General features: G+C 36.7%; 1 protein-coding gene across 4 annotated transcripts in view; it reads right to left on the reverse strand.

Moving 5' to 3' along the window:
- The window catches only part of Ac78C (adenylyl cyclase 78C), a 636,268-nt gene that overhangs the window by 123,963 nt on the left and 495,215 nt on the right, over nucleotides 1-17,090 (reverse strand). For all 4 annotated transcript variants that reach the window (XR_014132796.1, XM_081769540.1, XM_081769538.1 and 1 more), the window contains one exon: nucleotides 4,617-4,696. Coding sequence is in view for 3 of the 4 variants with exons in the window: in XM_081769540.1 (XP_081625666.1) it covers nucleotides 4,617-4,696 (80 nt within the window). In the remaining variant the exon portion in view is untranslated. The remainder of the gene's footprint in view (nucleotides 1-4,616; nucleotides 4,697-17,090) is intronic.

The following is a 17,090-nucleotide window of genomic DNA, read 5'->3' on the forward strand; positions in this document are numbered from 1 at the left end:
CACCACAAACTCGTATAAACTTGGATCGAATCAGGGATCTTTCGCAGCACAAGTGACATTTACCACTAAAAGATCGTGCCTCTTACAGGCAAACACAACAGTAGAGATGATTTCAGAAGATGGCCTTTGGGTAGGACTGGATAAACGGAAAATGGAAGTAGTATTGCGAAAATATTGATCAACAAGACTGGTAACAAGGGGTACTTGGTCGGAGAAATGCCCCCTGGAGGGAACTTTCATACCTGCGGGAGGATTTTCCCCCGGGTAACCCCTTGAAATCATCACTGGTAAATATTCATTGGGTATAATGGTTTACTATATACTATTCAAGCTTGAGAAACAATCAATAAAATTACTTTATTTTTATTTTTTTTTAAAAAAAAAAAGCTCGTCGGAGACCAAAATTAGAATAAAGAAATTTTCTATTTCCAGAGGTTTTCAGGCTAAATATATACCTCAAGTTCAGAATGGTAAGATATTGGCTAAAGATCTAGTTCAACCCTTTCCAATGTCAAAAAGCCTTGAGATTTGTATATGAATCTATGGGCACCGTAGTGTTGAAGCAAACAATTCACCAACGACAAAAACATGGACTTCGTCTCAAGTTAAAAAAGAAAAATGAATTGCAAGTCTTTAGGACGATCCAAACATGCATTCAGATAAAATTGTAAATACTTATTTTAAGATTTTATTTGACGTCTCTTATCCGACATGAGGAACCCAGGCAATGTAGATTTAAGGTATATCACACAGAAATTTTTCCACACTGTGTAGGGATGTACATGAAACAAAAGTTAAGATGGTCTCATCTCGAAGTTTCTCGTGAAAATAATGTATCATCTCGAGAAATGTATTCGAGTCTCGTGTGCGTCCCTCCTGGTGTCGAATAAGGGATCCCAGTGCTAGAAATGATAGTTGTATTCGACGGTGATGTGATAAATCCCTAATTCGAGAAGACATTATAAATTATGTGCATGATAAAGAGTAGAGAACTAACAGCATTATTAAACAGTTGAAGTTGGCAACATTGTATAATTCATATCTTTCATTATTCTTTTGTCTTCTTCTGAAACGCTGTATTCTACAGTTTCTTTTGTAAATTTTTAATGACAAGATTTTGCAAGCAGAATCAGATTGCATACATTTTTCTCCCAAACCTGTACCAAAAAGAGATAAAGCTCATTACTTATTTATGCAGTTATAAAGATTTTCTCTTGTTTCAGAACATTTTCTGCATGCTGTTTTATAAATTAGAATTTCATTACTAAACTCATCATTTCTTTAAAAGCAAACATGTCTGTTTAGTGTTCAGTACATAATATGATATACATAATATAAAAAAGGAACCTTTCATATTGTCATACAAAGATAAAGTATTTACAGTGTCTTCCCTATTCATAATAATCAGTAAATAATTTTCTTGACGTTTGATTTCGTATAAATAGACTTTCGTCACTTTTCAGCACAGAAACTATACCCATGATGTGAATCTACAGTTTAACGTGAAATTCGAACTACTACAGTTTAAAGTGAAATTTGAATCACGTATGTTGTAGTTCCAATGAAAATCGAACCAAGGTCCATCAAGGCAAGAACGCTAACTACTTAAGCACTGCCATAGTGTTCGAAAATTCGACACTAGTAAAATAATTTTAACTATAATCTCTTTCTCATAATTATTAAAATCAGTTTCGACTTGCATAATTACACTAAATAATTTTAACTCTTCGTTTGGCACATGGATGAAAGTAGGCAATTTTAATTGAAATGATCCTCCTAAACGGGGAAATGGTAATTTTAAAAAAAATCCTAATACGTAACGATTTTGAGTGACAAAAGCTAGTTGGATTCTCACGAAAACTACAAATTTATTACCTCTCACCTATTTTGTCTTCTCTATGACAGTACAACCCAATTACTTAAAAGTTGCGGACCCTCTTTGATTTTATTTTTAACGCAAAGTACGGATTCTACAGTATTAGTTCAGAGGTAAGTAGTAATAAAAACCCTCGAAATACCAAGCCCCTATTTGCTACCGCTCTATTATCAAAGGGGTCAACTTTGCCCGCTGTTCTCAAGTGATTGTTACGTATCCACTGAATTTAAGTTAACATTTTAAACTAAACAAATAACAATCTTTGAAGTAGTTCCACTTTACATTGATCGTAAACGGTATGATATTGCAGACGCGGGCGTTTGTTATAGGCCTACTCTGAATTTTTGAGCTGTTTTGGTGGTGTAAGTATATATCAAGGTATTTATATTCAGGATTCACTATTTATAAGATTGTCATTTTCCCCATTAACATCTTCATTTTCCTGATATGAAATCTAACGCTTTTCGTCGTCTTCCGCAATGTCATTCATATTGTCAATATCGCTTTCTAAGGGAACATTTTACACTTCTCCATTACTGAGATATATTGCCGGACATTATAAATAGACAACATATTATATGCAGGTTATGAAATACATAGTCACATAACCATAAGCCACTAACATAATCGAGTGGTCTGAAGTTAGCCGTATTTGAGATAAAAAATTATGCCATTTTACCCTACAAGCGTCATTTAAGGGCAAAACTAATAATATTCGTAACACTAAAAAGTCATCTTGTAAGTCTAGGTGTTTATATAAGAAAAGACAAAGCAAATCTTTTTAACAAAGTAGATTCTGGGCTCAAAATAACTTTCGCAAAAATAATGATAGTTTACACTTACTACCGAGGAGAAAGGGATCAAGGCAACCCACACCAAATTATTTATTTATTAAAAAAAATGATATTATAATGGAAAATTAACGAAGTCAACACAACATTCAAACAAACAATACAAAACATTACGAGGTCTTAGGAATTATTTTATCCTGTTAAAAAGAAGGAGAGAGAAAGAGAAGGAAAATTTGAATACATGGAAAAAATTGACCCGCATGATATTTCTACATACATTGTATTAACCGTGATTAAAATTACAAACTTTTATTTATGGTATAAGCATACAACATACATCGCATTACATAAGAGTCTCATGGCATTATTTATAACATTTTATAAATTATAAGGTGTAAGTAATGCCATGGATCCTCTAAATTTGACCCACGGACCCCTAGGAGTTCACCGAGCACCAATTGCTAAAGACTGCTCTACGATACAGAACTGATCAAAATCAAGATGTTTTACAGTTCTAAATGATAAAACTTATTTTATGATATAGAACTGTAACTATTTTGATTTTTATCAGTTCTAACCAAACATTATAAGAACAATACTCTAATAAAACAGGCTCCAAACCACATTTTTGTTTCCAGTTACTCTTGCTTTCTTATATGAATCTATTGATAGTGATAAAATTATTGTAATATATTTCAGTAACACAGACGTTACAAACATTTATTAATCATATTGACTTGGATATCAACTTTATTCGTCTATTATGCTTGATTGTTATTCAATATCAAGCTTACATTTACTTATAAGTAATTTTATTTACTCCACACATTTGCAGTGAAGTTTAAACTTACGTAAATTAATGTAATAACAATCAAATACCGACTAAAAGCAGGACATTCGTGTTCTTATTTAGTCCAAACTTTTTTGTCTTCGAAAATTCTGTCGAAGAATTTGAAGCTTAAAATATTCTACATAAAACGATAATTATGCTTGTAGTGCTGTGTGGTTGCGAAACATGATTGCTTACTTTGAGATAAGAACACAACTAAAATTGTTTGAAAATAAAACCCGGAGACGAATATTCGGACCCAAGGCGAACAGGAATGGGGAATGGTGGAAACTTCGTAACGAGGAGCTGCATAATTTATACCGTTTGCCTTTGTTCGGGACAGTAACTCTAGGAAGTTCAGGCGAGCAGATCATTAAACCACAATGGAAGAAAATAGGTACGCTTTTAAAATTTTAACTGGAAACCCAATCAGAAAAAGACCATTACGTAGAACTAGGCGTAGATAAGAGGGTAATATCAACAGATCTAGCATAAATAGGAGTACAAAGTAGAATCTGAATCTAGTTCGATAAGGACAGAGCTCAATGGAGACCTTTTGGACAACGCCATTAAACCTTGAAATTCCATAGGCCATAGACTTAGTTAGTTATCAACAATCATATTATGGTTTATAAATGAACCAAGATAAGCTATAAAGAAAATTATATATATATATATATATATATATATATATATATATATATATATATACTTCATGCTTGTTATCAGCAGAAGCACTGTGCGCCTTAATGACCAAGTGGCTACCATGCGTTCTTTCTGTGCCCGTGAGCACGGGTTCAATCCCCGGATGCAGGGCTTGATTCAGACTCAAGTAGCGATTCGAGTCCCACTTTAAACAGTAGATTCTTTCTCAGAAAACAGGAATTAACCTGTAATTAACAACAACAGATCCTGTCTCTGAAAACAAGTGTTAAATTGCAATTAACCACAGTAGAATCTGTATCTGAAAAATCGATTCTCAACTACAATTAACAACCAAGGTAGTTGAGTCCTTACACTCTCACTGAAACTTCACTTCGCGTACATATTTTGCCTGGTGATTACTCGCCTAAAATATTAATACCTGTACTCTTGCAATGATAGACGAAACTCAACTTACCGCTGCAAGTTTGTCAAACCGAGCGAAGAGATCGTTCAGGACACGGACCAATTCTTGGGCACTGCATTGGCTGGCCAAAGCTGAAACACAAACAAAAACAGGTTCATTCAACAAAGGCAATTATATATCTACTCATATATCATAAACGAAGATAACCACATAGTATATAGCAATAGGAAAACGAAACTTTGATTCTTCAATTCTGTGCTGCTTTCTTAAAGTGACGGTGTATGTTTCAATATCAAAATTAAAAAAAATAGAGAAAAAGTTGTATCTTTTCTTTTATATGAATCTAAAGCAGCATTAAAACTACGAACATTTCCTTTAATATACAAAGCCATATTGATGGGACAAATTTAAAATGCATTTGTGAAGCATGCCGAACACAACGTGGAACATATTACCAAAGGACTAGAGTTTCGCAATGTGTTTAGTGTTTGAAAATTACATCCCTTAGATGGGCATCACCTTGACGAGAACATTCTTTGGTCCTAACAATCATGCTCAGCGTAGTTTGGTGCATGGTTTTGGCAGGGATGGCTGATGTCTTCCTTCGGATGCTGTTCTTGACTTAATAATGATTATAATGTGTTCATCGTGACATCTATCTACACATAACGCTCTGCCTAGTGCCTATTTCTCGGTAAACCTAAGGTTTTTTTCTTCCCTCTACGATTTTTCAATTAAAACATATCCTTTCCATACGACACGAGTAACGCGGCGATGTTAGATATTTCAGTCCAGAAATACTACTAGTGAAGTATCGCGTGAAATAATTTGAAATTAGAATATTATAAACAACCATATCCAAAGAGATTTGTTATAATACAAATTACAAAATAATTTACAACTGTAGTGATCCCCAAGAAATGAGACAACATGAGAAGAGATTTAAGTTTTTTTTTTTCTAATCTAGTGAAAATGTGTCTCGAATTTCAGGTGAGATAAAAATAGTAAAGTTAAAATAATATATAATAAAAATTTAAATTGTGGAGAAGTTCTTATATTCTGATCAACATGCAGTAAATTTCACATGTTGTGACGGAAGCAACTGACAATCGGGTAAGACTTATGCTGGAGGGTGAAGGGCATTTGACGAGGCAATATTTTTCTGTCTTTGAGCTGCCCAACTTTGAGGTCAGCAATATATTTTATGATTTGTAAAATTTTGATACTTGATTTTGAAACATCCCCACTCTTACACATTTTTGAAAATATGAGGAAGGTAAATGTTATACCTAAAAATTATCACTATAATTATTTCGTACTTAGAAAATACCATTTAGTGGAGTAAAGCTCACAGATGACGAGAAAAACCCTAGCAGAAGTAGTGTGGCATAGGTATGGGCTCGCCCACTTTTCGCACGGGGGTTTCAAATGGCACCACGGAATAGCACACATATAACTTTACCCGGAGTAACAGACGACATCTAAGTATAGACCACTCCTCAAAAACCGAAAATGGGCTTGACCGTGTCGTTGACCTTTCCCCGCTAACCCCTGTTTTAGGATTCTTGTGTTGTGTAGTTTGGGTGAGCTGTAGTTTGTGTTGTCGGTGTCCTCCATTCTGAAATAATATGTCATCAATTCGATTACGATTATATTGGCTTAGAGGCCAAACTAAACAAAGAAGAAGACCATCTCAGAAATATCTGTTAATTTGTTAAGTAGTATTTTATGTTCTCTAAAAGATAACACAAATGCATTATAGCATTATTATTTTATTTCTAAACTATTTTGAAAAAGAACCAATTGAGAATGCTCTAAGAGCATTGTCAGAACGAACTTCAAAAGAATTAATTTTTCTTATTAACTTCTACAGACTTTTTACCAATTGTTTTATGTACTTTATTATTATTATACTCATTAAACAATTCTTGTAATATATCTATCCATTTATAGGTTCCTTGAGTACTAAATTTTTTCCACGTGTCTTGTTTACGAGTTCTGTTAAAACATCCTATCACATGTTTTACGAAGAGACGTGCTCAAAACAAGAAAGGCTCAAAACTGAAAAATTCGCAAAATATAATCTCTCTATGACTTACGGTTCCCAAGATATGGTCCTTTAAAAGCTCCCGAAATCAGAACTTTTTTTTGGCCAATATTGGGGAACGGTCACCAGGTGGCCAGTGGCCACAGGTTACTATTTGGGACCAAAATGTTTACCAACCTCTTAGGTATTGACCAACAGCAATATGACCTGTCTATGACTTACGGTTCGCGATATGGCTCCTTAAATCGAAATTTGGCCAGTATCTCGGAACGGTAAGAGTGACACGTAACATTCTATCACTTCTTTGAGATAGTTTTTGGTGCTCCATCGAATGGAGAGCTCAAAATTGAAAAATTCGCAAATACAGACACAGAGAGAGAGAGAAAAAAAGAGAGAGAGAGAGAAAGAGAGAGAGAGAGAGAGAGAGAGAAAGAGAAAGAGAGAGAGGCATAGTGGAATGTAATATCTAATATATAATACCTCACTAGACTCAAAGTGAGATATTAAATAAAGCCTAATTTCCATTACTCGCACAATCTCATATATTAAAACTAGTGTAAAAGGGCATCCTAATCAAGACAAGACGTAAGTTTCCAAAAGGTGGGCGCTAATTTATATGTCTATTTTCATTTTTCATACAGTCACTACCAACATGCAGTTAGAAGCCACAAAATGCATTCATCAACTTCTATTGTTTTCCTTATTTTGACCCTATTTCTTATGTACTATACGAAGAAATGAAATGTCCTCATTCAAGATTAATCAATAACTGTAACTTTATTGAAAATAACTGGAGAACAAATATTCGTCAATGAAACTACAAAACAATATACAAGGTTAAAAACGAATGGCGTTCCAATTCACGTTGTTCTTTTCTTTGCCGAAATGAAAAAGAAACAGCTAATTTCATTACTAAATATGGTCAATAAAACTGGTTGTTATCGTTTCTTTTAAGGATTCTTTAATTATTGTTATTATGAACTCAAAGAAAACGTACTGACACAATGTTCATGGCAAAATAATACACGAGGTACGTTACAGTTTGCTAGAGTTATCTTACCCTTCTTCCGCGTAAATTGGCGAGTTGTATTGTGTCCTATGCGTTTCTGTTACTAATGTTGCCCATAAAGACGATAAATTCCTCGTCTTGAATACAGTGTTTCTTCCAGACACGTTTTTTGGGGGGCACTGCCCCCCCCCCCCCGAAGGAGACCAAAATAGTACCTTTATAATATAATAATTTATAAAATAGTTCCAGCAGTGCCTCCCCGAAATACTAAGTGTACTCTCCCGGAACATTTTTTCTGAAAGAACGACTACTCGAATATGAGAGGGCACGGGAAATTTCACGAGTTTTGTGAGCAACTTAATTCATCCAAGTCTTACATTAGTTTTCAAACACTGTTTTTAGAGTTACAAAATATATAGTTTAAAATTATATATTGATCAAGTAATTGCAGGAACACAATGAAAAGCATTTATCAACATTTAGAAGATACGCAACTTATTACACAATATATACTTCAATAATAAGTACTCGTATGGTATAAATGTTGTTATATCACACCCTTCGTAGACCTCTAGTGACGCGAAAAGATTCTGATCATTTCTAGACGAGATTAAAAAAAAAATATCAGAGCATAAATTTTGTTCATAAATTAACAAAAGCAGAGGCAAAAAGCTTTCCGATAATCTAGACTAGACGAAAGAGAATTTCAAGAATCGAGACAAGACTTGTACAAAATTTACGATTAGGATGAGGAATTAGATTTCTGGACTTTCGGGATCTATGGCAATGTTAGACTGTCACTACGGTAGGTCGAAAAAAAAAAAAACTTTTTTTGGAATTTTAATTGGCCGGGTTGCGGAAAAGTTGCCTCGTGTTAGTAGTAGTCAACAGACAAAATTTTGATTTTTTTCGGTCAACCCCTTCCTTTGCCTCATGGGACTTGAATATTTTTATAGCTGCGTTATGCAACCCGCAGGACACTACGAAAAAAATTGTGCTGCACAGCTATAACCTTTGGTTCTCTTTCATACTGAAGCATTCTGAGGCTGAAAAGAAAACGAAAGATAAAACTAAGATGCAATATTGTTCTTATGTGGTTAAAAATGATAATGGATTAGACGAAGAAATTGCATTGATGTTTTCAAAACACATTATGAATATAGGTCACGAAAAATGGTTGATAAATCTTCCCTTGTAGCTCTTAGCTCGTCTTCGCACATACACTCCGAAACTCCCCAGAACCAGAGCCTTGCAAACCCAGGCCCGAAGACGGCCCGGCCCGACCCGAATGGATCTGAATTCTGTGCCCGGCTCTACCCGGCCCGGCCCGGCCCGAATCTCGAGCCGGGCTCTAACCGGGCCGGGCTCATTTCGGGCAGAGCCGGGCCGAAACGGGCCAGGCACAAATCGGGCCGAACACTGTGAAAGACGGATCGAAAACTAATGTTGGCAGCCTGTGTTAATCGTAATGTGTTTGGCATGGGCGGCGATTAGGGGGGGCAAAGGGGGGCAGTTGCCCCCGCACTTTTTTGAAGTAACCAATTAATGTATATAGTTTCAATTGGAAATGTAACGATTTTGTATGTGTTACTGATTAATAGGAAAAAATGCTGTCATATAATATTTGCTGTTGCGTGAATACGTATTGGTTGTCTTCTCGTGGAGTAAAGAAAGCTACAGTAATTGCGTTTTAATCGCCACATAAAATAACCCCAAAAAATAACCTATTGGAGCACAATTTCAGCATACTTTCATTCCTTCTTACAAGGGCTCGATATGTTAGTGAGCCGCTTTGAAGCTAATCGAAAGAACATTATGCAAAAAAGTAGGGCCTATTTCACAAGTTATTCTTTAATTGCACAAAAATTGACAGTTCCTAAAATGTCTTTTCTTCTTTCTAAAGTAAGGAATATCGATAAAAAAGAGCGTGATAAGAAACAACTTCTATCTTTTCCATTGTTTTGTAGTGTAATATACGAGTGAAGTGTTGTGTTTAAGGATGTACGAGTGTATATACAATAAAATTTAGTAAATTGAACATAATTCTAGGTTTTAAGTTTATTTTGTATAACTGAAGTGTGGATTGATTCTAAGTATTGTTGTGTTTTGATGTGTTCCAAGAAAGTGAAAACTGCACCTAATGGCAACGAACATATTTCAAGAAGTTGCAAAAGCAAATATTTCTTTAAATGTCGTAGCATATGCTTGTAGTATTTACTGCCTTTCATTTTCTAAGAGTAATAACATAGATTTAATAGCATGTGTGGAATTAAATATTAAGTTTTTCATTAATACTCAGTTTCAATATAACTTTAGCAAAACAAGTATCATTATTCATTACTATGATTAATATTATCCTTTCTATTTATTTGTTTTGCAAATTTATTAAATAATCTGATCACACAATTTTCCAGACAGAATTTTAAGATGTTCATGAGCAAGGAATCAAATCTCTTCTTACACTTCAGTTGTTTAAGAGTACAAAGGGCTAGTATCTACTTGCTTTGTTCTTCTCAATTTACTTAATAAACTATTATATACGATATACGGTATTTTAACTGAAAATATAGTATGCTATTAGTTATACAACCTTTCGTCAAACAAAATGTTAGAAACAACCAGGAAAACTAACATTTATATACAAATATTCAGATCATGTCTTGCCCCCTCACTTTTAACGTCCAACCGCCGCCACTGGTGTTTGGGAAATTAACTCTTTATTCAAGACTGTAAGGTACTGTACTTCTACTACTCTTATTACAACTACTACTGCTACTCCTATTATTATTATTATTATTATTATTATTATTATTATTATTATTATTATTATTATTATTATTATTATTATTATTATTATTACTTCTACTACTACAACTGCTACGAGCGTCAGAGTTGACATGTCTGGTGGTACATACTTTACAATCTAAGTACAGAAAAAATCGAAGAAATACTAGTTATCATGGCCAGTCTGCGTAGTCTGGCCAGTAGAATGCATTCACATCTGGTGCTAGAGGTCGTCGGATCGATCCCTCCTCGTGTTATGTGAGCTTTGTGGTGGACAAACATCGTGAGTGTGGGAGTTTTTGGATTAGCCCGTTTTCGTCCACTGTCTTCATTCCACCAATTCATCCATCATCATCCATACGTCTTGAGCCGTAATTGCCTAAAGAACATATGAGAAAGTCAAGTCCTTGACCTACTAATTAGAATTTGTTCCGCTACCATAAGACCACGGAGACCGAAACCATGAACTGGCGTGTTCATAAGATTAGCGCAATTTGTAGTAATGTTCAATTAGCACGGCAGATTCCAAATCATATTACAAGTTCCTGTATTCTTTATAATTCCATGCTACAATAATAATAACAAAAAAACAATGATCAAATAAATCACCCAGGCCCCAGGATCGATGAAGTGTTCCTGGAACGGTGCGTAACAACTAAATAACAAAGTTATATGACGGAATGCGAGGCAGTAAATCAAAACAAAATCCACATATATCATTGTTGATCAAAAAATACCTCAAAAGTCCCCTGAATGAAAAAATGTATAGATATCAGCTATCAAAAATGCCTCTTAACATCACATATAATAGAAGGGATAGTTGATATTAAGAAAATGAAAATATAAGGTTTCCTAAGAAACCAATAGTGCAAAATGAACATCGCTTTACTGTATGTCCTTGTACGCATCGAATAGCACGGAAACAGAGTCAACAGTTTCAGGTTTTAGAGCATTTCTCCGTTCCTGAGTACTAAAATCTCTTTCAGTAGACGCACTAGAAGCTGGGATAACGAGATACTGACGCGTTAATTTACACAATTTTGGTAATGTTTGTTCTTGTTGCGTTCACCACTGCAGTATATCTAGTTCTCTTACACATGATGACATGTTGAGGTAGATGTCTACTTCATCATCAAATTCACCAGAGACTGAATGTCTATCTTCCCAATCCATTAGTTTATTCTTCTTGGTAGGTGGTTCCAAGTTATGCCAACTAGCCTCAAGGAGACGATGGTGAGAAATAAATGAAATAGTGGAGTAAATAAAGTGGAAGGAAAGAGGAGAACGCCGCGAACCCCCCCACACGGTGTTTGTCCACCACAAAGTTTACTTGGCGAGAGCTCGGATCAAACCAGGGACCCCATACACCAGAGGTGAACGCTCAACCACTGAGCCACCGTTCCAGGAACACCTAATCGACCCTGGCAATTTGGTGATTTATTTGATCATTATATTTTGTTATATTTGTAGCATCATACTATAAACAATACATGAACATGTAACACCATTCGATATTTTCCTTGCTAATTGAACATTACTACAAATTGCACTGATCTTATGAGCACGCCAGTTTATGGTTTTGCCCTCCGTGGTCCAATGGTAGCGTACCAAATTCTACTTACTAGGTCAAGTACTTGACTTTATCATACGTTCTTTAGGTAACTACGGCTCAGGCTGAATGGATGATGATGGGATGAATTGGTGGAAAGAAAACAGTGGGAGGAAGCGGGACCACCCCAGAAACTCCCATGCACACGATGTTTGTCCACAACAAAGCTCACATAGCATGAGCAGGGATTGATCCGACGACCTCTAGCACCAGATGTGAGTGTTTTTTCTATTGAGCCACTATTCTCCCTCGTAGATCAAGCATCGGTTCACATTCTACGCAGACCGGCCATAATAACTAGCATTTCTCAATTTTATTCTGTACTTAGAAGGTAAATTCGGTACCACCAGACATGTCAACTCTGACACTAAGTCGTAGCACTTGTAGTAGTATTAGCAGTGGTCGTAGTAGTAATAGTAGAAGTAGTAATAGTAGTAGTAGAAGTAGTAATAGTAATAGTATTACCAGTACATCGCAGTCTTGAATAAAGAGTCAGTTTCCCCAAACGCATTACGATTAACATAGGCTGACAGTAAGACCGTACAAACACGGCAAAAATAGAGGTAGTGGAGGACATTAAAAAAACAAATAGGCTGACAACATTAGTTTCCGAACCGTCTTTCAGAGTATCCGGGCCGAGGCGGGCCGGCCCGGTTCGGCCCGAAATGTGCCCGGCCCGGTTAGGGCCCGGTCCAGTTTGATATTACTTGAAACGGGTCGGGCCGGGTCGGGTCGGGTCGGGCACCGGGTCGGGTCGGGTCGGGCACCGGGCCGAACCGGGCACGCCCGGCCCGTGCAGGGCTCTGCCCAGAACCCACCAAGAGGAGGTGGCTGCAAATCGAGTTCCACCCGCCCACGCACTAGCTTCCGTTTTTTTTTCTCTCTCTCTCTCTCATTTACATTTTATAGTTCTGCTGAGAGTCCAACTTTTGCATGTTTTCTTTAAGACTAATTTTGTCATGATAAAGTCATCTCTTCAATCCGCTCTACACAGTAATGCTGACGCTTCTGTAACTACTTTTGTCATCCTCTCCACCGCTTGCGAATGGCACGGAAAACACTAATTTCCTCAAAAGCTGTAGCGGCCGTTCTAATATTTTCTTCTATCTGGCTCGAAGAAAGTTCTCGTGTCAGGCTCGGTGACGTCCTTTAAGAACCAATCATCTCAAGTTTCGTGAAGATTATCTTTCCTCGGCTTACGAACAATATTTCTGAATACGAACGCAAGCACACACTTGTAACTATAATTCCTCGCCCCTATAGTGACCGTAACGACTCGTGAAACCAGGGCTGTATACGAATCATAGAATTGCTTGCCCTAACAAAATAATAATAATAATAATAATAATAATAATAATAATAATAATAATAATAATAATAATAATAATAATAATAAGTACGATTCGTGGAGTTGCTTTCCGAACGCACATCTGAGAAAGAATGGAACAGAACTGCACAAACATTCCAAACCTAGAGGACATGACAAACGAGCAAAAAACAGAACTTAAATATCTATAACACAATGACAATTAATAGAATTAAACTGTAACAATAATAATAACAGCAAAATTATAAAATAACAACAACAATAGAAACAAAACAAAACTTACAGACAATCTGACAACACTGTACCTTCAGATGTTCTCCGTAGAGCGCGAGAGACGAAACTGGCAAAATTTCATTTATGGGGATTGATGATCGGGATACACCCTCGCGTCCTATTGAGTAGTAGATCTTGGTCAAGCTTCCTTTGGTAATATCTTCCTTGCTAATTGAATATTACTACAGTACAAATTATGCTGATTTTATGAACACGCCAGTTCACTGTTTCTTCCTCTTTGTCTATGGCAGCGTTCCAAATTCTATTTAATAGGTCAAGAACTTGACTTTATCATACGTTCTTTAGGTAACTAAGGTCAAGGAAGTATTGATGATGATGGGATGAATTGGTGAAATGAAACCAGTGGGAGCAAACGGGACCATCCCGAAAACTCTCACACACAAGGTATTCGTCCACCACAAAGCTCACATAGCGCGAGCAGGGATCGATCCGGCGGCTTTAGCACCAGATGTAAGTGGTTTACCTACTGAGCCACCCACCGTTGTCCTTCGTAGATCAAGCATCGGTTCACATTCTACGAAAACCGGTCATTTCTCCGGGTTTTTATTTCTGTACTTAGAAGGTAAATTCTGTACCACCAGACATGTCAACTCTGACGCGAAATCGTAGCAGTTGTAGTAGTATTAGCAGTGGTCGTAATAGTAGAAGTAGTAGTAGTAGTAGTAGTAATAATAATAATAGTAGAAGTAGTAATAGTAGTGGTAGCACAGTACTTAACAGTCTTGAATAAAGAGTCCGTTTCCCAAACACATTACGATTAAGATAGGCTGACAACATTAATTTCCGATCCGTCTTTGAGTGTGTCCGGGCCGAGCCCGGTTCCCCTATAGCATTTGTGTCCGATCCGAAATGTGCCCGGCCCGGTTAGGACCCGGTCTAGTTTGATATACTTGAAACGGGCCGGGCCAGGTAATCCGCCGAGTCAAACGTGCGTGCTCGACCTATGCAGGGCTCTGGTGTGCACAAATGCTTCCTTTTGGGGCTATCACCAGCCAAAATTCTGTAAGAAATATGCGAAAACAGCCATAACTCGAGAACCAAATGTCAGATGTAAGTCTAGTAAAAGGAAAAGTTCATTATTTTTAGTCGTAGATGCACAATTCAATGCACAATTCGATTTAGTGCAAGGGCGGCACAAGGGTGATTGTCAAAGAAACTGCAGAATTCCTGGGATTTTTTTAATATGAAAAGTTGACTGAGGAAGATTGGCTAAAATCAAATACATTGTGTCAACGAACAAAAATCGTGCTACATTGTCCAAGTTAAAAGAACGCTGTTAGAATTCATAAAAAGAATATACACAATTAATCTAGTTTGCCTCAGAGCAGAATAAATTTTCCGAGGGAGAACTGCCTTCGATAGACATATTCCCTGAGTGTATGACTTATCGTTTTTGGAAAAATAGTATGAAATCTGCATGTCTCATGGGAGAGCACAGTTTTTGTAAGTGTAATTATTAAGAATGCGTTGTATTTTATGGCCAATCATTATTTTAATCTCACTCTTATCTTTCATTCTTTTTTTATTTTTCTTCCATTTTTTTTTTTTTTTTTTAATTTTAGAATATATCCTAGTGTGTTTACATTCCTGAACTAATTCACTGTTGGACTTACTATCATTCGAAATTCTAACTTTATTTTATACGTTACCTGACTGTATTCTCGTCTTACACTTATAAGTCCTCCTTTTAGAAGTTTCACATTGTTCCAACAGATTTTCGGCTGCCCATAGCGCCGAAAAGAAGCATTTGTGCAACCCAGGTTGGTCTATACTTTTTGTTTATCTTTGTGTCAGGAATCAGCTCCCAAACGTTGTCACTAGTGGCGTATTTAGGGGGGTGGCTTCCGGGCTTAATCCCACCGCCCACGAAATCTTACTTAGTATAGTAAAGTAAATGAAATATCTTGCAGAATTTTCACATTTCCAGGCAAAGCCCCACCCGAAAGTTAGCAAAGCCCCTCCCGAAACAAAATCGTAAATACGCGACTGGTTGTCAGTGTTGTTTTCAAACACCCTGTATATTTCTATCCTGCTTCTGATTAGCTCCTGTCAGCCAATCACCTTCCAGTATTTCCAAAACGAACCAAAAATGAACTAAATTCAGTAAATTGTCTTACCTTCCTTATGCTTTCTTGTTGTATAGTGCTTATTATATATTTATATTCTAGTTCACAGAGACTGCCAATATTGATTGAAATATCTGGTTAAAATGCTAGTAGGGAAATTCCCTCTTTAGTGCAGAAATTTCCTCCTTACATCTTACCACCATTTTAGGCTAGATGGGAATTCCCATCTCGCCTAAAATGGCTGACATTCTTATCTTGGAAACATCAATGACTGACAAATTGTTAAGCGAGGTGGGATGGAATCACCCCACTCAGTGCGTGTGTCCCTGCTTACTCTACCCAGACAACACATAGGTGTACGGCACATGTGCACTATCCATGCATAAGCCGTACATGTGCACATGTGCATTTGTGTGGATGATGCACACACACATAACCCGTGCTTAAGCCGTACATATGAATTTGCGTTCATGAAGCACACATACATACCCCGTGTATGTGCACATGTGCATTTGCGTGAGTTATGCACACGTACATAACCCGTGATTAAGTCGTACATGTACACATGTGCTTTTGCATGGATGAAGCACACATTTATATAACCCGTGCCTAGGCCGTTATGTTCACATGTGCATTTGCGTGGATGAAGCACACGTACATAGCACGTGCTTAAGCCGTTATGTGTACATGTGCATTTGCATGGATGAAGCACACATTTATATAATCCGTGCTTAAGCTGTTATGTACACATGTGCATTTGCGTGGATGAAACACACGTATTTAAGTCGTACATGTGAACATGTGCATTTGCGTGGATGAAGCGCTACTGTAGGCTACTGCACATGTGTATGACACGTCCATAACACCGTGCAAGTGTATACTTATACTTTCATTCTCCTAGTATTTAAAAAACATGCAATATGGTTATAGTATTTTTAATTAAAAGTTGTCGTTTTTCCTCCAGGCGATATTATAGAGACTTTTCGACGAATGATTGCTGAATGACTGTAAAAACTCCTCAACGTCCGCTGAGCTAGGATATAAAATCAACAGGTGGCAGCACTGTATTGATGTAACTATTGTTAGACAGTTTATAGGTTTACAAAATTATTTTCGTGACCGATTACAGCAGAACATGATGCGTTATTTGTTAAAACATGTCAAATATACTACCTAAAGCTTTGCTCATTGCAAACAACAAAACTCCAAAAGTAAAATTCCCACTGACAATTATTAGTTACTTCTGATATACTTGGAAGGTGATGTCTTGGGTGTTCTATCACTGGCCATAGAGACGGCATAACCGTCTACGGCCCGCTCATCCACGGATGGGAATGAAAGACTTGTGAAAAAAAACTTGGGTGTTATAGATGGTGTTGCTGCGTAAGG

This window comes from Thermobia domestica, chromosome 8, assembly GCF_964235325.1.
Source record: "Thermobia domestica chromosome 8, izTheDome1.hap1.1, whole genome shotgun sequence".
NCBI lineage: Eukaryota > Metazoa > Arthropoda > Insecta > Zygentoma > Lepismatidae > Thermobia > Thermobia domestica.